Source organism: Linepithema humile, chromosome 5 (genome assembly GCF_040581485.1).
Source record: "Linepithema humile isolate Giens D197 chromosome 5, Lhum_UNIL_v1.0, whole genome shotgun sequence".
Taxonomy (NCBI): domain Eukaryota; kingdom Metazoa; phylum Arthropoda; class Insecta; order Hymenoptera; family Formicidae; genus Linepithema; species Linepithema humile.
The window spans coordinates 10,222,072-10,247,127 of record NC_090132.1 but is presented as its reverse complement, the minus strand read 5'-3'; the positions used below and the strand labels follow the sequence as shown (position 1 = coordinate 10,247,127).

The 25,056-nt window shown below is 30.7% G+C and overlaps 4 protein-coding genes across 4 annotated transcripts in view; 3 read left to right on the top strand and 1 right to left on the bottom strand.

Moving 5' to 3' along the window:
• LOC105673042 (uncharacterized) overlaps window positions 1-25,056 on the bottom strand; it is a 143,909-nt gene that overhangs the window by 77,773 nt on the left and 41,080 nt on the right. The window contains exon 2 of the mRNA XM_067354772.1: window positions 24,319-24,406. The gene's annotated coding sequence lies outside the window, so the exon portion shown is untranslated. The remainder of the gene's footprint in view (window positions 1-24,318; window positions 24,407-25,056) is intronic.
• On the top strand, window positions 2,725-7,820 carry LOC105673027 (odorant receptor 4-like). The gene is made up of 7 exons (XM_012368357.2): window positions 2,725-4,572; window positions 5,492-5,758; window positions 5,996-6,476; window positions 6,803-6,902; window positions 7,170-7,292; window positions 7,349-7,504; window positions 7,638-7,820. Exons 1-7 carry the CDS (start codon window positions 4,557-4,559, stop codon window positions 7,692-7,694), a joined length of 1,200 nt encoding a protein of 399 aa, XP_012223780.2. The 5' UTR covers window positions 2,725-4,556; the 3' UTR covers window positions 7,695-7,820.
• LOC105673026 (uncharacterized) lies at window positions 12,421-21,431 on the top strand. The gene is made up of 12 exons (XM_067355505.1): window positions 12,421-12,846; window positions 13,539-13,814; window positions 13,874-14,354; window positions 14,717-14,816; window positions 14,996-15,121; window positions 15,326-15,481; window positions 17,800-18,064; window positions 18,302-18,755; window positions 19,096-19,195; window positions 19,268-19,390; window positions 20,307-20,462; window positions 20,922-21,431. Exons 1-12 carry the CDS (start codon window positions 12,831-12,833, stop codon window positions 20,988-20,990), a joined length of 2,322 nt encoding a protein of 773 aa, XP_067211606.1. The 5' UTR covers window positions 12,421-12,830; the 3' UTR covers window positions 20,991-21,431.
• Window positions 22,473-24,580, top strand: LOC105673031 (uncharacterized). The gene is made up of 4 exons (XM_012368360.2): window positions 22,473-23,348; window positions 23,581-23,695; window positions 23,786-23,939; window positions 24,311-24,580. Exons 1-4 carry the CDS (start codon window positions 23,175-23,177, stop codon window positions 24,459-24,461), a joined length of 594 nt encoding a protein of 197 aa, XP_012223783.1. The 5' UTR covers window positions 22,473-23,174; the 3' UTR covers window positions 24,462-24,580.

Below are 25,056 nucleotides of genomic sequence, written 5' to 3'. Positions count from 1 at the left end.
CGATCCGCATATCCCTTTGAGTTATTTTCGCCGGTCAAATATGAGATTTGTGATTGTGGTGTGTATTCTGAGCTTTTACGTGATCATACCACAATTAAGAAACATGATTCGAGCTTGGGGTAACATTATGGACATGGTGGAATGCCTCGTCTCCGTGAACTTTAGCCTAATGGCACTATGCAACTTGGTCGCTATCTGGTATCATGGCAAAGGTAAGTTGTTACTTTAAAGTAATAAAAATATGGAATATATGTGTGTGCATTTAAATTTATATATATTAACATATTTACACATTTATTGTAAATAAAACAAATGTAAGACGTCTAAATGCCTAAAACTATATGTAAACAGTTATTTAAGATAATATTTATACATAAAGATAATTTATCTTTTAAATATATTTGCAGCAAACAAACTTTACTAATATATTACATTTAATTTTAAAGCACTTAAAACACTGATGGCATCAGTCACAAATGATTGGATAACTTGGACGAGCGACTGGGAACGAAATACAATGTTAAAGATTGCAAAACGCGGAAGAAGTTTATCTTTTAGATGCTACGTGTTCTACGTGTCCTCAGCTGTGTTTTATGTATGGTTCCATTCTTTGAAGTTACGACGAAGCATGCATCAACCTCAACGGATTCTCGCCTATCAGTTCGGCTATCCTTACAACACTCAGAAGAGTCCAAACTATGAAATTACTTTTTTTCTCCAACTTTCTGGTGGCGTATACTCAGGTCTAATTAACTGTATTGTCAACAGCTTCATTACGATGTTATTGCTGCACGTGTGTGCTCAACTAAAAAATTTACGGACAACACTTAATAACAAAGTTGATGAACTAGCCAAAAACAGCATATCAACTTTGAGATTTAAAGAAGGTCTAGCTGCAATTGTTATACGACACGAGCATCTCATGAAGTATGTACATACATATATTAAAGTATCTGTGAAACAAATTACGCTTGAAATGTTCAAAAATAAATTTAAGTATCTGTTTCATATTTATCAGAACAAATATTTATAATAGTATATAAATAAGAATTTTTGTTGATAAAACACTAAAAAAAATACAATACATCTTTAATCGGCATAAAGATTGAAGTTATTAGTTTTAAATACGAAAACAAAAAATTTAAGAATAATTAATTTTAAATATTGTGTGTGTGAAAATTAGGCTTCAAAATTAATTAATTTTTTATACATTTCACAATTAAAATTTTAATAAAATTGATGTATAACAAATATAATGTAATGTATAACAAATATATAAATAATATATAAATTTTAAAGAAATGCGAAGACAGTTATCGATTGCTATAGGGGAGTGTTATTTCTACAAATGCTGGCCACTACTTTTCTGCTGTGTTTTAAAAGTTTTGAGGTGTACACGGTAAGTGTTACAGTAAAATAACTTGTTTTATAGTAGAAAAATTGAACACATTGGACTGATTAGAAATTCCATCGGAAATGACAATAAAAATCTATTGCGAAAATGCGGAGAAACTTTTTGATCAACTCAATATCTTAGAATTAGTAATGATGTTTTTTGATTATAGTATTTTAGTACGTAACATTAAAATTTTACGATAAAATTTACTAATGTACTATGGAACGGAAAAATTTGAAATAATTGAAAAACATTACTTTTAGATAATAACAGACCATGCCTCAGACACACCTATTATCAAAATAGTTCTTCTATTTTGTTACACCAGCGTTGTGTTGACACAATTTTACAATTATTGTTACTCGAGTGAAAAACTTATAACGGAGGTAAAATATTTATGTTCATTAACGAGGAAAATGTGGAACACAATGTTGTTTTCAGAGCACCAGTATGGCGGACGGCGTGTATGAATGCAAATGGTACGATCTGCTATCGGAAAACGCAGGACCTAATGCTCATCGTATATCGATCTAAAACTCCACTTCAATTAACAGCTGGAAAATTTGGAGTCTTTTCAATGCAGATGTTTGAAATAGTAAGATATCTATATAGAGAACAATATTACTATAATTATTGTAAAAAAATCGATTTCTGTAATTGTGAGAATGTGTATGTGTTCGTATGGAAAACTAAATTAAATGTTTAATTTTTACTTTTTTAGACACTAAAGACATTGATAGCATATTTATTTACATTGCTTACAATAAAAGGCTAGAAAGAAAATAATTTCGGAAATAGTACAGGATTCTGCATAATTGATTACTATTCGTTTTCAGATAATTATATAACAAAGTTTACATATGCGCCATATTTGAATAATACAATTTTTACTACACAAATATACATTTCTGTGTAGCAAAGCAAGCTATTTATTAGTTTCTGTTTGATGATGTCATGAAAAGTTTTTTGGAAAAGTAACGAGTAAAAATAAAAGAAAATTATCTCGTCGGTCGTTGCGCTGACAACATTCGTACAGAATCGATGATTTGATCTATACATTCGCGTTTTCGTCTTTTTTGCGGAAATAATTTGCCTCCTAAAAGAGATGTCCGTAACATTCTTTAACTCGAAAATGGCACTGTAGTTAAATTAATGACGTTTGCACGCACTTATAGAATCCAGTTTGATGCAATGGTTCAGATGTTAAATCACTTCGAAAAGGATAAAAACTATAGAACTATGAAATTTTATTTCGGTTGCTAGTTGTACACATCCAAAATATACTACTGTTTTAGCTGCGTTAACAGATAAATATTAGCAATGTTTTTTTTTTATATGTGGTGATGCAATGATAATTTTATTTAATACGTACTTATATTTTTGTACTTTGAACGATTGAGTATCGTATTTTGCAGAAAGAATATAAGTTTGGCATTAGATGAAAGTTGTTTTAACTTTCCGTCTGTATTGTTTCCATCTTGTTTTCTAATACCTCCTTGATGTATTCAGTTTTCATATTATTTTATATTATTTACCTGCATAATCTTCACATTTTTTTCGAATAACTTGCTCCACATGCAAAATATAATATATTGTAATTCGACGCTGAAAATAAGAAAGATGACAATATTATACGTGAGTTTTCCTGATATAACATTAAAATCATATCATATTAGCTTTGAAAATGTACCTGACAAAAATATAGAATATGCGGGCGATAGCGTGCATGACGGTTGTACAAAAAACAATACTAAACACCGCAAAGAGACTTGAATTAACGACGTGAAATATTTCACGTAATACCAGAAAATGCGGTGCAAATTTTAATATTGTTTAAGAATCGTTGTACATATACAAAACAATGTTGTTGTTATTAATGCAGTAAATAAACAATGTTGTTGTTATTAATGCAGTAAATAAAAAAATATTTAAACACGAATCATTTATGGTAAAATTGTTTCCTGTAGAGAAACGCATTAGGAATTACATGTAAAAGTATTTTGTCTTAATATATATTTTATTAACACTAATCCAAAAAAAAATAAGAAACATTTTTTGAACATTATAATTATATAATTCCATCCAAAATCACCTTAAATGAAAAATTAACAATGTATTTAGAAACTTGAAATTTGTCAAATGGTCAATAATGTAAAAAGCAAAAAGAGCCATAGCCGGGTTTCAATGCTCGAAAATTTTAATTAAACATATTATAGTGCAGACAGTTTCGGTCATCATGTGTACAGTTCGCAAAGTCTACATAAATAAATCGCGGGAACTACAGAAATAAGTTATATGCAAGTCTCCATGTAAAATTCAACCACAAACGCAAATTCAACTAGGTCTGTACACGTGAATTTGCATTTGAAGTTTATATCAAGACTTGCATATAATTTATTTATGTACTCCTTGCGATTTATTTATGTAGACTTTTCGAATTGATGGTAGCCGAAACTGTCTCTAATGTTTAATTGAAAATTCTTTATTTGTGATAATTTTCATCAAGATTTAACAGCTTAAAAATGACTGAATTTTATTTTAAAAAGTCATATTTCATATTTTTTTTAGATTCATGTGTTCCTAAAAATATATTTACCGCAAAAAAACTTGGTACCGCGTAAACTTGGCGCAAGACACGATCGTGTTTCTTAAATCTGGAGATAAAAAAGATATTAAAATATTATACATATGAGTTTTGCTAATATAAAATCGAAGCTATATCTAACACATTAGTTCTGAGAATATAAAGACTTTTGTGTCTCTGTGAACGTACAATACCGCGTTCATATAAATAAAATTTTGTACAACACACCTATTGTCTTCGCACAAAATTCTGTTTTGTTTCAATGATATCTGTTCGCAGATTTTTCGCAACAGCTAGAAACTAAGGTTAGGCACTGTAAATTGAATATTCTCTTCAAGCAAGTAACTTGCTCTAAAAAAGCAGCTGTTGTATTCACTTCGTATTCAGTTTAGCCTAAGACAATTACGTGTTTAGTCACATAACTATCGATTCTTGACCAAAAAAGTTCAGAAAAGTACTGACAGATGGTAGAACGGCAAAACCCTTCGTGTACGGAGCAAGCGCAAATCACGACGGATTGCTATACTCGTGAAGAGACGATTCAGTCAAGCAATAATTTTCGCTCCGGGAACTTCAATGAATGTTAACAAAGGTAGAACACATATCGGAAAATTGTCAAAAAAATCTGCACCGTGGTATTCTAATAATTAGATTGTGTGAAATATCTATGATATACAAAAAACGTTAAAATCAAGTTTTCGATTACATAAGTGCATTAATTAAAAGTTTTCGTTGCAATTTGAATATTGTGATACATCAGTCAAATAATAATTAATTACAACTAAATTATTAATTGCAAGATAGCAAGAAAATAGAATAATAAAAGATTTTTCAATTACGAAATAATTTGCTTTACGGGGCACGTCATTCTTTACATAAAGAATTAAATTGTGACTTCATTATTTTACTAATTATACAGTAATTGCGCTGTTTTATATTATGTTTCACTTTACGTATTTTAGTAACGTTAAAAAAATTTTATAAAATACCTGTGCATTGTCCATCATACGTAAAATGTTATTCATTTATTCAGTAATATATTAATGTAATATCTTAATTATCAAAAAAAAGTGACGTATTACACAATAACGATTGCATAACAGAAAATTGTTTATTAAATAAAAAAATGCTTTCAATAATTTATTGCCAAAGTTCGAAAAAATCATACCTTGCTGCAAGCAAATTTTAGACGTATCATAGAACTTTATATTCGATGAAAGTTTGCACAAAAATTGCAACTGTGTAGCAAAAAAATTCGTTTTCAATGTTTAAAGTAAAAACAAATAATAATGTTCTTGAATCGCAAAGTTAAATATTGTTTGGTAAAAAGACAATTACATTAGTGCATAAATCGTTCTTTGTCTTCTTCTGATGTAAACTGAAAGTTCAATTCTTTAACTCCCAAAAAAATAAAAAATAATTAAAATAGTGACATTTTAATTAAATTAATAATAGAAATTGTTTTAAAAATCTTGCTTTTAACAATGTTTTTTTAAATATGGCTTTCTTAGATTTGAATTACGCGTTTGCTCTGAGTCGCAGATGTTTATGGCTAATAGGCGTGTGGCCCGATCCACAAAGCTCTGCTGATTTACGTCGACTAAATATAAGATTTGTGATCGTGGCGTGTTGCTTGACCTTTTACGTGATATTACCACAAGGGAGAAATATGATTCGTAATTGGGGTAATATGAATCGCATGATAGAAACCCTTCCTGGTCTGAATTACGGCTTAATGTCATTAATAAAATTGGTCACTACTTTTTATCATGGTGAAAGTAAGTTGCCATTTAGAATAAAAAACATATGGAATATATTTATGTATTTAAATATATATATATATATATATATATATATATATATATATATATATATATTTACTGCACATAAAATGAATGTTAAGACTATTGAGTGTCTGAAACTGTATGTGTACAATATTATTCACTAATATTTTGATATGAAGATAATTTCTTTTCTAAATATTTGTTTTAATAACATTACGTTCAATTTGGAAGCACTTCGAACGCTGATGACATCGGTCATGAATGATTGGCTAACTACGAAAAGCGACTGGGAACGAAATACAATGTTAAAGATTGCGAGACGCGGAAGAAGTTTATCTTTGAGATGTTATATATCCATAACATGCGCATGTATGTTTCATCTATGGATCTGTTATATAAAGTTTCGACGGAGCATGCATCAATCTCAACGGGTTCTCGTCTATCAGTTCAATTATCCTTACAACAGCCAGAAGAGTCCGAACTACGAAATTACCTTTCTCATTCAACTTTGTGGTGGCCTATTAGTTGCTTTAACTAACTGTACTATCGACAGCTTCGTTTCGATGTTCTTGCTACACGTGTGCGCACAACTGATAAATCTACGGGTAGCGCTTAATAACACAGTTGACAAATTAGTCAATAGAACCATGTCCACTTTGAAATTTAAAGAAGGTCTAATTGCAATTGTTTTACGACACGAACATCTCATCAGGTACGTATGTGTATATATTTAAGTAGCTAAAACAAATTGTTAGAAATATTTTCAAAAAATTTCAGTATCTGTTTCATATTTATGAGAACAAACATGTACAATAATATTTAAGCTAAAATTTTTCTTAATATAAAAGAGAAAGATTATATTTTTAGGCGGCATAAAAATTGAACTTATTAGTTTAAAATATAAATGACACAAAAAATATAAAAATGATTAATTCTAAATATTGAAAATTATGCTTCTAAATTCAGTAATTTTTTGAAGATTAAAATTTTGATAAAATAGATAATGTGTAACAAATAAATAATATATAAATTTTTAAGAAATGCGAAGACAATTAACGACTGCTATAGCAGAGTGTTATTTCTACAAATGCTAGCCGCTGCCTTTCAGCTGTGTTCTCAAACTTTTCAGATATACACGGTAAGTGTTGCAGTAAAATAACTTGTTTGTTCTTATTTTATAATGGAAAAATTGAATGTATTGGACTGATCAGAAAATTCCATCGAATATAACAATAAAAATCTATTGTGAAAATGTGAAGGAACTTTCTGATTAACCCACTATCTTAGAATTAGTAACAATATTTTTTCATTATAATATTTAGTGCGTTACACTAAAATTTTATGATAAAATTTACTAATGTATGGAACGGAAATACTTGAATTAATTAAAAAACATTACTTTTAGATGATAACAGACCATGCCTCAGACACACCTATTCTCAAACTAGTTTTTCTCTTTTTTTACGCCTGCCTTGTGTTGACACACTTCTACTTTTATTGTTATGCTTCTGAAAAACTTATAACGGAGGTAAAATATTTATGTACATGAATGAGAAAAATGCAAAACAAAAATGTTTTTTGTAGAGCACCTATATGGCGTACGGCGTATATCAATGCAAGTGGTACGATTTGCCATCGAAGGACGCAAGGGATTTAATGATTATCGTATATCGATCTAGGATTCCACTTAAATTAACAGCTGAAAGTTTCGGAATTTTTTCAATGGAGTTGTTTGGAAATGTAAGATACCTATATAAAAAATTATATGTTTTAACTATTATGTTGTAATGATTATCAATTTATTTAATTTTGATTGTGTGCAAATGTGCTCGTATGAAAAACTAAATTTTATTTCTAATTTTTACTTTTTCAGACACTAAAGACATCGATGGGATATTTATCTGCATTGCTTACAATAAAAGACGGATAATAGAAAGGAAATAATCTTAAAAATAGTACAGGATTTTGCATAATTGATTACTATGCATTTTCGGATAATTATATAACCAAGTTTTACATATGTGCTGTTTGTTTAATATAATTTTTACTACACAAATATATTTCTACGTAGCAAAGCAAACTATTTATTAATTTCTGTTTGATCATGAAAGTGAAAAGTCATGAAAAGATTTTTGAAAAAGTAACGAGTACAAATTAAAGAAAATTATCTCGTCAATCATTGTGCTTCAATCTTTTTTGCAGAAATAATTTGTTTCCTAAAAGAGGTGTTTGTAAGATTCTTTAATAGGACGAAAATGGCACAAGATAAATTGTAGATAAATTAATTCAAAATCTTAATGAAATTTTTAAAATAAAAGACAAACTGCTCAACTAATGAATCTAATGAATAAAAGTGCAATTTTTAGTTTCTATTGTTGATATTATTTAATATAGAAATGCAGATTTTTTAATTAACTTGTGTAACTTTTTTTCAACGCTGTTGAAATATTAAAAAATTCTTAATCCACACAAACAAACATCTGATTAATAATATAGTAAGTACAGTGTATCGAGATGATTTGTTGAAGTAAATTTCCGACTTTTTAATAATTTATACTATTATTCTGTATTAATCGCATGACATTTGCACTTACAGAATCCAGTCTGACGCAATGGTCTAGATATTAAATCACTTCGAAAAGGATAAAAATTATAGAACTAAGGAATTTTATTTCGGGTTGCTAGTTGAGCACACCCAGGATATACTACTGTTCTACCTGTGTTAACAGATAAAAATGAGCAATGTTTTCTTTTATATATAGTGACGCAATGATAATTTTATTTACGTACTTATATTTGTAATTTAAATAATTCAGTATCGTATTTTGCAGAGAGAATGAAAGTTGCATATGTTTTAACTTTCCGTCCGTGTTGTTTCCTAATCCCTCCTTGATGTATTCAGTTTTCATATTATTTTATATTATTTATCTGTATAATCTTCACGTTCTTTTCGAGTAACATGCTCCACATGCAACAAAATATAATTTATTGTAATTCGACGTGGGAAATCAAAAAGGGATAAAAAATATTACACGTGAGTTTTCCTGATACAACACTAAAAGGATCTGTGAAGTTAGCACGACATTCTATTAATATAAAAAAAAACAATTACAGTTTCTGTAGCATTTTTCATAGTTCTACAGTTCCTTATAAAAATTAAAAAAAACTTTTGTAATTTTTATACCAAAAAACCAAAAATAAAAAAATGTGCTAACTTCGCGAATCTAGCACGTCCCCTTCTAAAGTACAAGACGACGATAAATATTACCATTTTTGGCAACAGTTTCCGTCAGTACTACTCGAGTTCTACCATTGTGTGTAATTTGAAAACAAAATTCCAACAATTACCAATTTTTTACATACTTCAAGTATTAAACACAGCACGACACTTGGAGAAAAAGTGTTGTGCTGAACCTTTACCGCAGTTCTAGCGACACTTCTCGCTAGTTCTAGCAGAGTTCTATGCTTTACAATCATTTTTAAACAGAGTTCCGGCGGTTGTCGGAATATTTTTAAACAATTTTTTAATCTATGTAGCACGACACTTGGAGAAAAAGCGTCGTGCTGAACCTATATTGCAGTTCTAACGATAGTTTGTATGATAGCAGGCTACAGAGATTAAAAAATTGTTTAAAAATATGCAGCTGCCGGAATTCTGATTAAAAATGATTGTAGAGCATAGAACTCTGCTAGAACTAGCGAGAACTGTCACTAGAACTGCCGTGCATTTTCAGCACGACACTTTTTCTTCAAGTGTCGCGCTGGTTACAGAGATTAAAAAATTGTTTTAAAATATGCAGCCGCCGGAATTCTGTTTAAAAATGATTACAGAGCATAGAACTCTGCTAGAACTAGCGAGAACTGTCACTAGAACTGCCGTGCATTTTCAGCACGACACTTTTTCTTCAAGTGTCTGTGTTTAATACTCAAAGTGTGGAAAAAACTAGTAATTGTTGGAATTTTGTTTTCAAATTACACACAATGGTAGAACTCGAATAGTACTCATGGGAACTGTTGCCAAAAATGGTAATATTTATCGTCGTCTTATACTTTAGGGGGGAAGGTGTCGTGTTAACTTCGCGAATTTAGCACGACATTTTTTCATTTTTGGTATAAAAATTACGAAACTTTTTTTATTTTCATAAGAAACTGTAGAATTAAGAAAAGTACTACTGGAACTGTAATTGATTTTTTTATTAATAGAATGTCGTGCTAACTTCATAGATCCACACTAAAATCACTAGCTTTGAAAATGTAATTATTTTTATCTTTATGTAGACGTACGATATCATGTCCGTAAGTAAATAAATTTTTTCCACGATATATCTACAATCTCGAATATAATTTCGTTTTGTTTCATTGCCATCTCTTTGCAGATTACCAGAAACTGTTAAAAACTGAGGATAAATCGCTGCTAATCGAATATTCTCATCGAGCAAGAGGTTTGTTTATGGCCGAAAAGCAGCTGTTGTATTCACTTCGTATTCAATTCAGCGTAAGATGATTATATACGTACGATGTTTAGTATCGATTTGCTATCGATTGTTGATTCAACGGATTTAGAGGAATAGTCACGGATGGTAACGACTAAATCCTTTGTATACTGAGCAAGCGCAAATCAAGACGAATTGATGTAATCGCCAAGATACGATTCAGTCAAACGATAATTTTCGCTATGTGAAATTCGATGAATGCCAACAAAAATAGAATATGTTTTGGAAAACTATTAAAAATTTTGCTTCATGATATTTTAATAAAAATATTTAATAGACCTTCGATTTTAATAGAGAGAACTAATAAGGAGGAACAGTGATCTGAAAAATCCAATTATCTAGATTTTCCGAAATTTAATATAATCCCGAAATTTAATATTGTCTGTGAGGCAACTATCATGTTACCGTGTTACGGCTAAAATATATCAATTGGTGTTGTGTTGGGCTGCAAACACGGCTAATGTAGTAATACTGAAGTGCACAGGCCCTCCACCTTAACCAATGTACATAGTCTATCGATTACCTTACGAATTATTGACGGGCCATTCAAATTTTAACGGCTTGTCCAAGTTTTAAATATTCTTAAAGTTCTCGGATTTTGTTCTCGGATTTTTCGAAATTTGATAAATCGGGGTCCGTAAAATCGAGGATCTATTGTAATTATATTTTGTAAAAAATTTATGATATAAAAAAATATCAAAATCAAATTTGTTCGATTATATGAGTGAAATTATTAATCAAAAACTTTATTCCAGTTTAAATACTGTAAAACTTCAAACAAAATTAATTATTGCTGAATCATTATTTGTATTGACAATTGTATTGGCAATTATTTATTAGATCGAGAAGGAATTTCTCTCATTAATTTGTTTCGAATTTATTTCATTGTACCGCAAGCAGTCTATAGATGCTCTATAGAACTTTATGTTTCACGAAAGTTTGTACGAGTTGGATAAAAGTTTGAACTATAGCAAAAAAACATGCCCGTAAAAAAAATGTTCGTACTTTCAACGTAAAAAGTGACAAAAAGTAACAAACTTTTGGAGAGGTAACGTTGGATATAGTTCGGTATAGATGGAAACAATTGTGTTTGCAAACGAATTGTCTTTTGTTCTTTCTGTAATATAGAGTTCTGGAAAACTTTAATTCCCAGAAAAGTGAAAAAAACTAAAACATTTTTCGTCAAGTTAATAATACAAATATTGTAAAAAAATTCTAGCTCTTAATAATATTTTTTCTAAAATTTTTGTTTTTTAGATTCGAATTATGCGTTTGCCTTCAGTCGCCAATGTTTGCGGCTATTAGGCGTCTACATATTCCTTTGAGTGATTTTCATCGGCCGAGAATAAGATTTATAATTGTGGCTTTTGTTTTGAGCTTTTACGTGATTATGCCGCAAATTACAAACATAATTCGTGCTTGGAGTAATGTCTCTTATGGTGGAACACGTCGCTTCTGCGAATTTTAGTCTGATGGGACTGTGCAAGTTTGTCATAACATGGTATTACGGTGAAAGTAAGTTATTATTTTGTAATAATAAAGATATTAAATATGTCAATTTTTAAATAATATAAAGACATCTACAATGGCTTATTTAAGATTGAGTTTCTGTGTGCAAGATTGTTCAATAATATTTTTATATAAAAATTGCTTGCTTTAAAAACTTATTATATGTGTACTAATATATCATGTTTAATTTGAAAGCACTTCGAATGCTGGAAATATCAGTCATGAACGATTGGATAACTACAAAGAAGGAGTGGAAGCGAAATACAAAATGAACAAAGCGTGATAGAAGCTTATCTTTCAGATTTTACGTGTGCTTGACATCTAACAACCACGTTTTACATATGTTCAAATCTTCTAAAATTTTATCGAAATATTCATCTGCCTCAGCGAAGTTTGATTTATCCCTACAACGTTCGTCTATCTCTACAACTTTCAAAAAAGTTTAAACTATGAAATCATCTACTTTACTCATTATCAATTTTTCGGCGGCATATATTCGGCTTTAATTTATTGTATCGAGTTTGGTCTAAATACTTTTGCTTATAATTGACTACCATTGATTTTCAAATAATTGAGTAAAAAGATTTATAATCACTGGCTGTAATATAATTTTTCACATTTCTATGCAGAAAAATAAACTATTTACTTGTTTTTGTTTAATAATAATATAAAAAGTTAAGCAAATAATAAATTAAATATTTTTAAAATTAATATTAATCACTTATTTCTTTTTCTATATTACTGTAATAAATACCTTGTTAACAAGCGACTAAATAATGATTTTCATTCATCAAACACGATAGTAATTCAGCAGTTGACGGCGGTTTCACCAAAGTTATAATTTGCATATGTATTATGAACAATACATTTTTCACGGATCGATTGAGAAATGCCGCGAAGAGTTCAATGTGAAATAGCAGCTTTCTCTGACTTAACTTTACGCAGGGTAACTACACTTTCTACTTGAGCATGCGTGATCCTGAGGGAAGGGATGAAAAAAGTCGACAACAAATACATATACATAATACGTCAGTCGTTGCGCCGTCGACATCCATCAAGTATCGATGGATGCTGATCGAGGTATGTGTGATAGAAACGCTCATACACTTGTGCAAACATTAATAGATAACAAAATTAGCATCTACAAACATTTGACGTATCTAAAACGTCAGTCCAATACAGCCAAAAAGTTTATTAAATTAATAGTTTATCAAACAGTTTATATAACATGTGTGTTGCGAATTGTTCGTATAGTGTTAAGAAAATTGGAAAGTATATACATATATGTACATGTGCGCGGGCAAATATAACATGTTGAAAATATTGAGAATTTTAGTTTTAAATGGAGAATGATATTGACTTCTCAGATTTTTTATAAAAGTAAATAAATTAAACAAAATTTATGGATAATTAAACTGAATTTTAGATGTGTTTAATAATAAATATATTTTTTTTCTTTTTAACGTTTGTATTGTTGCAGGCAATGCAAGATTTAGAATATTAGTGGCTTAAGTTTGCACCTCTTTTTGCAAAAGTCCATTTTGAGATGCTTGTAAATTTCTCATATCTTTTTTGTAAACAAATAAAATCACAAGCATAAAGAAAATTTTGAAGCAAAAACCATATTATTTATAAAACATATTGGAAATTAATTTGGTTAGCAAATTGCAATAAATTATACATGTTAAATTATTTTATAGATTAATATCGCCATTTGTTTATCAAAATAATTTCTTTCCTTGTTAATTTTTCATTAAATTCAATTTATATAGACTTGAATTTCGCGATCGGATGGAATCGATTCAATTTGGGTCTCATCGGAATCTGGCCCGAGCCTGCACAAAATTTCAAACCAAGCCGTGGGCTGTCCCGATGTCGTTTTCTGATAGCTAGTTTCTTCATGCTGGGTTTCATGTGCGTACCACAATCAGTGAATCTCATATTCATTTGGGGCAACGTGGATATGATGACCGAAAACCTGGCAACGGCCAACATTCCGGTCGCAAATTCATTCATGAAAGCATTCACCATCTGGCATTATAGAAAAGGTACGAATTTCTTTCATGATTTAATTTCAAAAATCTAAAATAAAATTATTTGTCCGAAGCTTTGAAGCTGTTGGTCGACTTCTTCTACCAGGATTGGCATGCGTTGAAAACATCGGAGGAGAGAACGGCAATGCTAGAGAATGCGAAGCTCGTCAGGAAGATATCTATCTGGTGCACGATACTCACCCAGACCATGGTGACCATTTACATCGTCCTCAGGATCTCGTTAATCGTGAGGATTCAACGGAACGATACAGCTCGTCCCTTGATTTATACGGCTTATTTCCCCTTCGACGCTACCCGAAGTCCGATCTTCGAATTGATTTGCGTATGTCAGATAATGTCGGCTTACAGCGCGACGGTTTCTTACACCGGTAGCGACAGTTTCATCTCCATGCTTGTGCTTCACGCTTGCGGTCAATACCAAAACTTGCGCCGAAGGTTCAAGAATCTTATCAACGATCCGGGTGGAATAAAAACGATCCAGGAGTTCAATAATGAGCTGACGTGCATCGTGAAGAGACACGAGCATCTGAACTGGTTCGTAATCTGTGATTAACGTGGACACAAACGTGATCATTGAGGTACATTTCTCTATTTCACGCCGAAGAACAAAATTCTTTTATATGAAACAAGTTTGTTCAAAATTTAATTATTTTAAATCGTTAATAAATTTTTAGAACCTATTTTTCCTTTCTTCTTATACGTTTATAAGGTAAAAAAATATATAAAATGTGTAAAATTTTTCACTCAACTCAGTAAAATTTTATCGTTATTAACAAAAGTTTATTTATATGGACGTAAATTGCAAAAATTCTTCGTATGTATATCCATTTTTACAACTTTTATCAATTTTGATGTTAAAATCCAAAATCGAACCTTAAAAATGTCGATGTTTGAAGGTTTGCGAAAACGATTGAGAATTCTTTCAATATGGTACTCTTAATACAGATACTTTCGTGCACCATTCAATTGTGCTTTCAAGGTTTCCAAGTTTTTAGGGTAAGTGTTCCGCAACATTTTAATTATCATTGCCGCAATATTTTCATTTCATACATTTTCCATTTATACTCCATAATATACTGAAAAACACTTTTCTCCTAAATGTTGCATTTCTCTCATAACATCTTTTCAATCAATTTTTATAAGAATTTCTGTAATAAAAATCAAAAATATTTCAGATACTAATAAACAAAGATGAAAACGAATCACCGACTTTTCAATTAATTTTTTTAGCTACTTTCGTATGCTTCATCTTAGTGCATCTGTACATTTATTGTTACGTAGGCGAAATGCTACTCGTGCAGGTAAAACATATTGTACATTTTAATAGCGTATAATATTAATATAATTTACCGTTTTTTTCTTTAGTAATTTTTAATATCTTATATTTTTCTTGATTGATAAATTAACAAGAAAATATATTCGTAACTTAAAGAATCATAAAATTATTGTGCCAATATCCGTAGCGCATCATATTGCATTATTTTTATCGAGTAATATTATTTCAGAGTACCGAGATGGGATTTTCCGCATATGACTCAAACTGGTTTAATGTACCAGGAAAAGAAGCGAGAAACCTTCTATTTATCATGCACAGATCAACAGTGCCTCTTTGCCTGACCGCTGGAAAATTCAGCACATTTTCTTTGCAAATGTTCAGTAAGGTACAACTAACGATTTAATGTAAATTTTTTTAATTTGACTTTTATCTGTCTTCGAATATTGCAGTCAAATATCACAGTCACATATTACGTAAGTATATTTTATATCGTGAATTTGGTCGTCAAATTTTATTTTATTTCAGATCGTGAGAAGTTCGCTCGGTTATCTCTCGGTAATGCTTACCGTAACCGATCGCAAAGAGTAAGAATGGCGGAAGTTAAAATGTATTATAATTATGACAACAGATAATTATTATTGTTGAATAATAATAAACCACTTTATCATGAATTTGCGATAACTATTAAATCGTGTTGGAGATTTTCTCGATTATAGGGATTATATCATTTCGTACGTAATAATACCGTAAATACTCTTCACGCTAAAATTGGATATGTACAACTGGCAGATTGTTACTAACTACTTCTAACTTATTCTGTCAGTTTGGATGAACGATCAAAACTTTTTCATGAGCAAACTATTGGTGCTTTTATAGACGAGCATGCGCAATGAGCAATCCTTTTGATCGAAAACGGTGACACTAAGTAAACCGCTTAAAAAAGTTTGTATTATTACCCATCCATTGTCTTGTTTCAGGCATAATTTGTAAAATTTACCTTGCCAATTTTTAATATAATTAAAAATATTTTCAAAAAACTAGATAATTGACAATTAAATAATTTTTAACTAAATTAAAAGTGCGAGAAGAAGTTTAATGAAATTTTGCTAATTGAAAAGCGTGACATTGTTTATCACAGAGGAGATTTTCCATTAATTACATCATGCTTTTAGTTTTAATTATAAAATATGAATATTTAATTTACGACACTATTAATAAAATTTTAGCTTTTATTTTTAATATGCAACGTCGTCGTTCGTATATTGCAAAAAGTCGGCAAATAATCTTAAAATGTTAATAAGAAGCAGACAAATTGTAAAATAATTGTAGAGTTAATTATAAAATGCTCTAATTAAGATTCAGTGATCATTACCAAACAGTAGCGCATCACCTAATATTTTAATTAATAAAATTAATTACCGCGACATTTCACGCACTCATAAATTTCGCGACTATCTCATAAGATGCGTTCCAAATGTTTCAAAAAAGTATTTTAATACATAAAAAAATATTTTCTTTACGATCTCCAAATACGCCACCTTAATTTATGTTTCTTAAATTTGCAGCAATTAATACAATACTAATAATGTAATGTTAAAAATATATGTAACATTATTTTTAACATCAATCGATAGTTGAAAAATATACGTATATACAGTGTATACCATGTATATACCATAAGAGTATCACTGTCTCACTGCACATGTATCATTGCTATTCGCTTGCAAACTCCTTCGATAGAGGGAACCTTTGGATTATAAGCGAAAGTTTATTTGCAACAAGAAGCAAAAAATGTACATTATTTTATTTAAATTTGTAATTATTACTTTTCTTGGACTAATAAAAAATATAAATATGTTGTATGTAATTCAAAAATTCTAAGCAGTATAAATGCTTTCTCAGGATGTAAAATAATTTTTTCAAGTTAATTGTTTAAATATAATAAAAATATATATAATTATATGTATGTATGTATAAATAGATAAATTATTATATTTATTTATATATATATATATATATATAGATATTTATTATTGCTTACTTTACTAAAATCATTATTATTTCAATTTGTGCGAAATATTTAGAATAAGAAATTTCTGATGTCAAAAGGGTTACATTACGAGAATTCAAAATGTTATGATGATGACGTTATCAATATTAAATATGCTTAGAATCTCTAGTTTGATAACAAGATATAAAGTATTATTGCATATGTATACGTCTCTCGTACACATACAATATTCTTGAAGAGCATGCGTCGTTAAGACTTCTTTGCGCTTCGGGATGTCTCCTTTCAGTTACTCTAAGGTCGTTGTCGCGAAAGCTTCAATGGATGTCGATCGAGGTCGGTTTTAATTTTGTCTAGGTTCCTTACTAATCTAAATGCTTAATATGCGATAATTTTATTATAAAATACATAATGTTCAAACATTTCGCAAGATCCGTAAAAATAGTAGTGACCGCTTTAATATTTTTTTCAGATTATTAAGAATTTTTTTAGGAATATACATAATCAACATCTATATAACTTTTTGTTTTTATTCGTTAATTTTATATTATTTAATACCTATTATTTCACTCTCGGTTTATCAATATAATTTTTTTTACTATATATCATTAGAATATGATCGAGGAAGCATTTTATGTCAGTGGAGTGCGCAAAAGAAATTTCTTCACGCTAATATTTTATCTTTGTCTAAAAAGGCAGATTTGAAGTATGCGTACGGATGGAATCGTTATACTATGATATTTATGGGGATTTGGCCAGAGAATAGAAGTCTCAATCAAATAACGAATTACAGAGCGATGATCACCGTTTTAATGCTCTGCTTCGGGTGTTTGCCACAATCGGCCAATTTGTTGTTCATTTGGGGAGACTTTGACTTGGTGGTAGAAAATTTGTCAATGGGAAACGTAACAATTACGATTTCGATGTTGAAAACCATCGCGTTTTGGTCTAACGGTGCATGTAAATATATCAATTTTTATACGATAAATAATTTTCTTTTCATTTGCGATACGCATTAGTATCTGCAATCTAAAAACAGAGTTCTCCAATAAATTCTGACAAGTCAGATCAGTGTCTTTAAATTTGAAAAACTTGTACATTTCGAAATAGTCATTCATTTCACAAATAACAGTAATAGAATCGGTATTATGAGGCGTAAAAACCGACGTTTTAAATTTTTCTCACGTTCTATGAAAGCCATGAAGACACTTATGTCGTATATGGCGAGGGATTGGAGCGCGGCCGTGGATAAGCGAGATCGCAGGACGATGTTGCATATAACGAAGATCTCCAGGAATCTATCGATAACAAGCACCTTGATGGCTTACGGCGTAGTGATAGCCTACGTCACGTTTCGATGCATCGAGATCCAACAGACCGGTTGTCGTCAGATGCTCTTGCGCGCGTACTTCCCTTACAACGCGACCGAGAGCCCGCTGTACGAGTTGACTTTTCTGGGACAATACGTGGCCATCACGTACGTGGCAACCAGTTACGCGGCGGTGGACACTTTCATCGCCACTCTGGTGCTTCACACATGCGGCCAGCTCTCGAATTTACGCCACGAACTAACGAATCTACACGCTTGCACGAGAGCGGAGTTTCAAAAGAAGTTGGGAAATATCGTGAGGAAGCACATACATCTCAACAGGTGAGACCGGCTAAGCCAAGCGTGGCGCAAGAGCGCAAAGTGGAAAATTATCGCGTGAGTGCTCGACATTTGATATTCCGTTTCTCTGATGTCACACTCGAGTCTGCTCGAACGTGTCGTAACAGCGATAATGAAATCGAGTTACGTCAAGATTTTTGCCTTCTTTGTCCCGAGACTTTGTTTTTAAGATTGTTTTCAAAGCATGACGCGTAAAATGAATTTTTATATCTTCTTATGTAACGGAAGTGACCGAAGTTGTCGATACGATAACAGCAAGTTTGATTTAAAGTTAAAACTTTTATCAAGGAACGTTCGTCTTTACAGCGGCATTTTCCCTAAGATTTGCAGAAACGATTGAAGACTCTTTCAACATGATGCTCCTGATGCAGATGCTCGGATGCTCCATGCAACTCTGTTTCCAGTGTTTGCAAGCGTTCATGGTGAGCCACAAAGAGAGGAGCGATATAATCCGAATTAGAATACAGAAAAGAAAACCTATCGTTGTTTTATAGTCAGTGATAGACGAAGCAAATGAACTCTTCGTCTTTCAATTCACCTTTCTGATGATTTTCGTGGTTTATATATTACTGCAGTTGTATCTGTACTGTTACATCGGCGAAACACTGCTTGTCGAGGTAATACGATGACTATCGATAATTCGCAATTGATTTATTGATGTATAAATCCCGATGCTTTATCGATATTCTATTTCACTAAAACTATCTATTGAGATATTTGTATTGTTTATCTATATATATCTCTCTCAGATTCAAAGATGAGATAAAATCGTCGAATAAATATAATTAATTTTTTGTTGTAATAAATAATATTATTTTAACATACATAAAAATATGTTGTAAGCTTAATGTTGTGTGAGATGCTAAAGTTCTCTGACACTAAATGCTATCTTAGAAAGGAAAATTGCTTCGTCACGATAATGACTTCAGAATAATGCAGTCATTAACTGTAGTACACGCTTTCGTATTAAGGCAATCTGCATGACGCTATAGTTGTTAACAAGCGAAACCGAGATACCTATTTCCCCGGCAGCATTTTTGCCACTTCTTTTACATACTAATTAACTGAACAATCCTTCTAAGCGCACATATAAATCATCTAGAAAAGTATATAGACGAGACAACCGAGCAAATCATAAACATAGATTTGCATAAATATACACATTGCAAAAAATAAAAAATATTATAAGTTGCATAATTTTTCGCTTGAGTAATTATTTGTATCAATAATTTTATAAGAATATTATTAAATATTATTCTAAGATTTCATAAACATTTCTTTTGTTATGTTAATAAAATTTATGTGCGCAAAATAAATTGGAAAATAAAAATTCTGCATACACAAAATGCTAATATTTTGTATCGACTAATAACAAAGAAACACATTAGTTTTGCAGAACATGTCATATTTTGCAATTTATGTAGAATTATGATTGGTTTCATAATCGACGTAATCACTGATTTCTCTTTTTGTTATTAGCTACAATTCTACAAGTCGTGTTTTCTTTGAAATTATTTGAATTTGACATTCCAGAGCACAAAAATAGCAGACGCGGCATATGAATGCAGTTGGTACAATTTGTCAGCGCGCGAAGCAAAATCGCTCGTAATCATCATGTGTCGAGCTCGATCACCATTACACATCACCGCCGGCCGGTTCTGTTCTTTTAACCGAGAGCTTTATAGCGAGGTATGAAACTAATCGAAAATGATCGATAATCAAGATCAATAATTGTTATTCTTCTTTACATTGTTTTAATTTTGTATACTTTTTCGTTATATACACGGAGAAAATTTTATATAAAAAATTACTATATACGGTAGTAGCCGCAAACCATGAAGGAATTATAAAAATTTTTACTATGTTTTTCACATGTGAAACATAGTAAACATTTTCGGTCCGCGGTTAATGCCGTACATAGCAATTTTTAATATAAAATTTTTTCCGTGTATCAATACATATTTGCATATCTGTAAATTGCGTATCGGAAAATATATGAATTTTATTCGATATTTTAATAAAAATATGAGTCATTTTTCCGACAAATTTTATTGACTTCTAAGAAGTTCTCATATTGTTTGAAAATAATGTTAATTTAAAAGAATTTAATTCAAAGGATAAAGAATCGATTTTGCACATCGATTTCAGGTTCTGAAGAGATCTATGGGTTATATGTCGTGCATCTACGCGTTGAAAGGAAAAGCTTTCGAAAACTAAATAATTAAGATAAGTATTCACATTGATTGTTTAATGAAACTATATCGACCATGATAGAGACAAAGTATATTTTCGAGATATTTGAAATGCTCTAACAAACTAATGTTCAATAAATAAACTATTAACTATAATATATAGATAATGCAATTTAGAAATTCTCTTATACCAAATAGTTCTTTCTACCAGGAGAGTTCTTCCAAAAAAAATTATTAATAAAAATTTTAAAAAGCTACTGAAAATTTTCTAACAAAATCTTATTGTCAGTTGTAGAAAATATATAAAAATGTTAAAACATAAATTTAAGATTACTATATAAAATGTTTCAAACTAATATTTACGTTTTTAAAATATTATTTAATATTGTTCTAAAGTCTGATCAATAATCGATCAAGTATTAATAAGTAATAAAGTATTGATCAAGTATTGATAGCCATGTATGTGACGGATATCATTAGTGCAAAACTTATTTTGTTAATTTAATATTCGAAGATACTTTCTATCTATCAAATAATAAAATAACAGTCACTAATTGCATATGCAATATGTATAAACTAAAATATCGATTTTCTTCTTTATTCTTTTAACTTTCAATTCGCTTGTAAAAAGCCACAGGCGAAAGGATTGAAATATGAATAACTATTACATGCATATCGCTAATATTATCTACTTATTTAATTATACATAATTTATATTTTGTGTTCCGCGAGTTAAGTTAAATTTTCATGCTTCTTGAACATAAATTCCTCGATCGAAATAATTATGCGTCATAGCATATTATTATACATCAAAAAAGTTCTTTCAAAGTAGAATATGTAAATTCTACAACTTTGCACGTGCGCAGACGATCGCGATGAATAAGAAATGTTATGGAAAAGAAGATGAGGGGACGGAACGTGACGAAACGAAAATAGCAGGGGCAGCAGCAACTATTAATGAGGTTTTGCAGGAGTCGGATCTCACATCAAGTATGCAGTGGAAACTCAGAAAATGCATCTTCTTCGTTTTTTTTCGACGGCTTATTATTTTGCCCGATCTACTCGGTGCATATTTGAGCAGCTCGATCTCTCCTGAACGAATTGGTCACGCAAGTTTAGCTCATCAATACATATTTTATGAAAGAGCCTATAGACTGGTTATTACAGTGCAATTCACGTTATAAGTTCATAAACTATTCCACCATCTGCAAAATAGCGGTTTTAACTATGCAATCGCTCACGCGTTCCAAGAAAATATTAAAATATAATGTAGAAGTTAATGCCGCTGATACTTGATCGATAATTCGCGATTTCGATGCGCAAGATCTAAAGCCGATCGTTTTATTGCTTGCGTAAGTTCGCTTGTTTTATCTCTGAACTGAAATTTTACGGATGAAAAAGATTCACTAGAATTTACGTGCAACATTTTTTTCGTTTTTGTAAATATTTATTATCGTGTTAACAATATTTTGTTTTCAGCGAGGCAAAAAAAATACTTTTGCAACAGTGCACTCTGTATTTTTCTCTAAACAAAAAGCATCAAATAAAAATAGTGTGTCGATAGTGTTTATAGTGAGTGATATAAGAGTGATATGTTGTGAGAGCAATAAAAAAACTTCAACAAATGGAATGCTCGAGCGAGTTCACGTGAATGAACCGTTTAACTTCATCACCACATTTTATTCGGATGAACCAAGTAAAAGTTCGCGAGTGACGTGCTTTCACCGCTTATTTCCGTCAAGCGGCAAGAAAAGCGCGCGGAGGGCGTACGGCGGAGAAGAATTGGAGAGCGACTAATGGGTGTCATTAACAATTGCATGGTTTGCCGTCACAATGGAGAAAATCAGAAGCTGACGGTTACCAGCTTCGAGCTTAGATGGGCACGGATAAAACAGGCGGCTTCACGCTTTGTCGGAAGAGCGACGCACGCGACCAATATAAAAGTACGCTGTTACATCGTTGCAGCGTTACTCTTTGACTCTAAACATTCCAATAATGTTTTGTCAGCGCGTCAACTTGACATACTAAGTATTTTTGCGAGATTTCTACGAGATACAACAAACTTGAAACTTTGACGAAGAAATCATAGAAATTCTGTCGTATTTTTATAATAAAAAAAATGATATTTACAATTTAAGGGATCAGTGAGATTTAACGATCTTCATCGAAGACCGCTCTTGTTGTTTGCGCGCGCGTATCATCGAGAAAGATGATTATTAATGCGAAAGTGTTTGTGATCGTTGCACTGGTAATGTGCGGCGTGTACGCTCGTACTGCCGACAATCGAGATTCTTACAGAGGAACCAACGATAAAAAGTATGCTGGATCTATGTTGGCTGAGATCGCAAAAGAGCTTATGCAAAGATCGACGACCAGTAGTCAGGTAATTTTTTCATTAATAAAAATTAAAGGATAAAGAATTTGCTTCAATAATAATCGATATTCAACATAATTAATTGCAAACTAAAATCTCAAAATTATTTTAAGTGTTCTAGAGTGAATTTTACTTGAAGATTATTTGTCTCAAATTAAAGCTACATTGTAAGAATTTTAATGTCAAAAATTAGAAGATTGAACTGGCGTCACAAATATATACTAATTATATAATTACACAGGTTCTCAATTTAAATCTCTCGAATCTGTTACTTCTTTTGGTGCTCAAAGCAGTTGTGTTCGGCGCCGGCTATATAGGACATCAGCAGGGTTACAAAGGACGCGAATTAGAGGATGGTAATTTTATCAACTGTTAATGAAAGTTCATTGAATATACACAAATGCAGCGATATAATTTAATTCTAACTGTTGCTCTACTAATTTCAGAAAATATTGTGTCAGAAGGTGAGCTTGCGTTAGCTCTCGGATATCTGATCGGTGATACTTGTTTATACAGAGCAGCTTGCGAAGAGCCACGCATTGCCAGAGAATATCTCGGCGCGGCGGAAATGCTCTTGCAAACGATGAAATTAATCCCGCAGTACGTATACAAAGCATATAAAAAGAAATAAACAAAACGCGCATTTTCCACAAAAAAATGCAAAAATATTAATATCGATAAATGCCGAAAATTTCTCAGATTGGCAGTTATTTGATGTCAGAATGACTTAAATTCTTTTTTCCTCATAATTATTTCCATTAACCAAATATAATTAATTCTTTTTTTAATAATTTAATATAAAGCTAAAGCGTTGTTCATTAAAATTAAATTGACACGAATAAAAAATTGGCGACATGTTTTGAACTAGACATTATTTTGGAAATGTCCATAAAAGATTAGATAAGAAATAATATTCAACACAGACAAAATCAAATAGCAAAAATCGTCATATAAAATTTATATTCTCATAGGCACTTACCAATAGAATACAACTATGAGAAGATGATTGCTGAATTTCGGAAAGCGATCGAGTATGGCAGCATCGAGCAATGTCCACCGGAGTACAGCTGCAAAAAAGAAAACATAAATAATTTCTTGCAAATCGAAAAAGATAACATGTAAACATCAATGCCGTATTTATCAAATATTCTATATTTCTTTCTTATATCAAGCTAAAATCAAGCTTGAATCATGTTTTACGAATAAAATTTTAGATTTATTAATTTCAACAAACATTTTATTTTTATTGCCATAATTGTAATCAAATTATTCAATAACAGAATAACTTAATATATTTCATAAATGTATTGACTCTGCAACTAACATATTTTGCAAAAATAGAAATTACAGTATCATAATTAATGAAAAAATAGGAAAATAAATTACTAAAGATGCAGTTTTTAATTTTGAAATTAATGAGAAAAGAAAATAATTTTTAATAAAATTAAGAATGCAGTTTTTAATAATCTTGTTCTTATAAAAAATATAAGATTGTATTTGAAAAATTATGAAATTATTTTATTATATGTGCTAGAAGAATAATGTATTAAAAAATCTTAATTTATAATTATATAAGAAGTTGGTAGTGTGACTGATATTGAACAGAACCAATACGTACTACGAATGATATATGTACTCGTATGTTCTGATATGACTATTGTGTATGCATTAAGCATGCAATCTGTTGATTTGATTGAATTTCCAAACATTATTATAG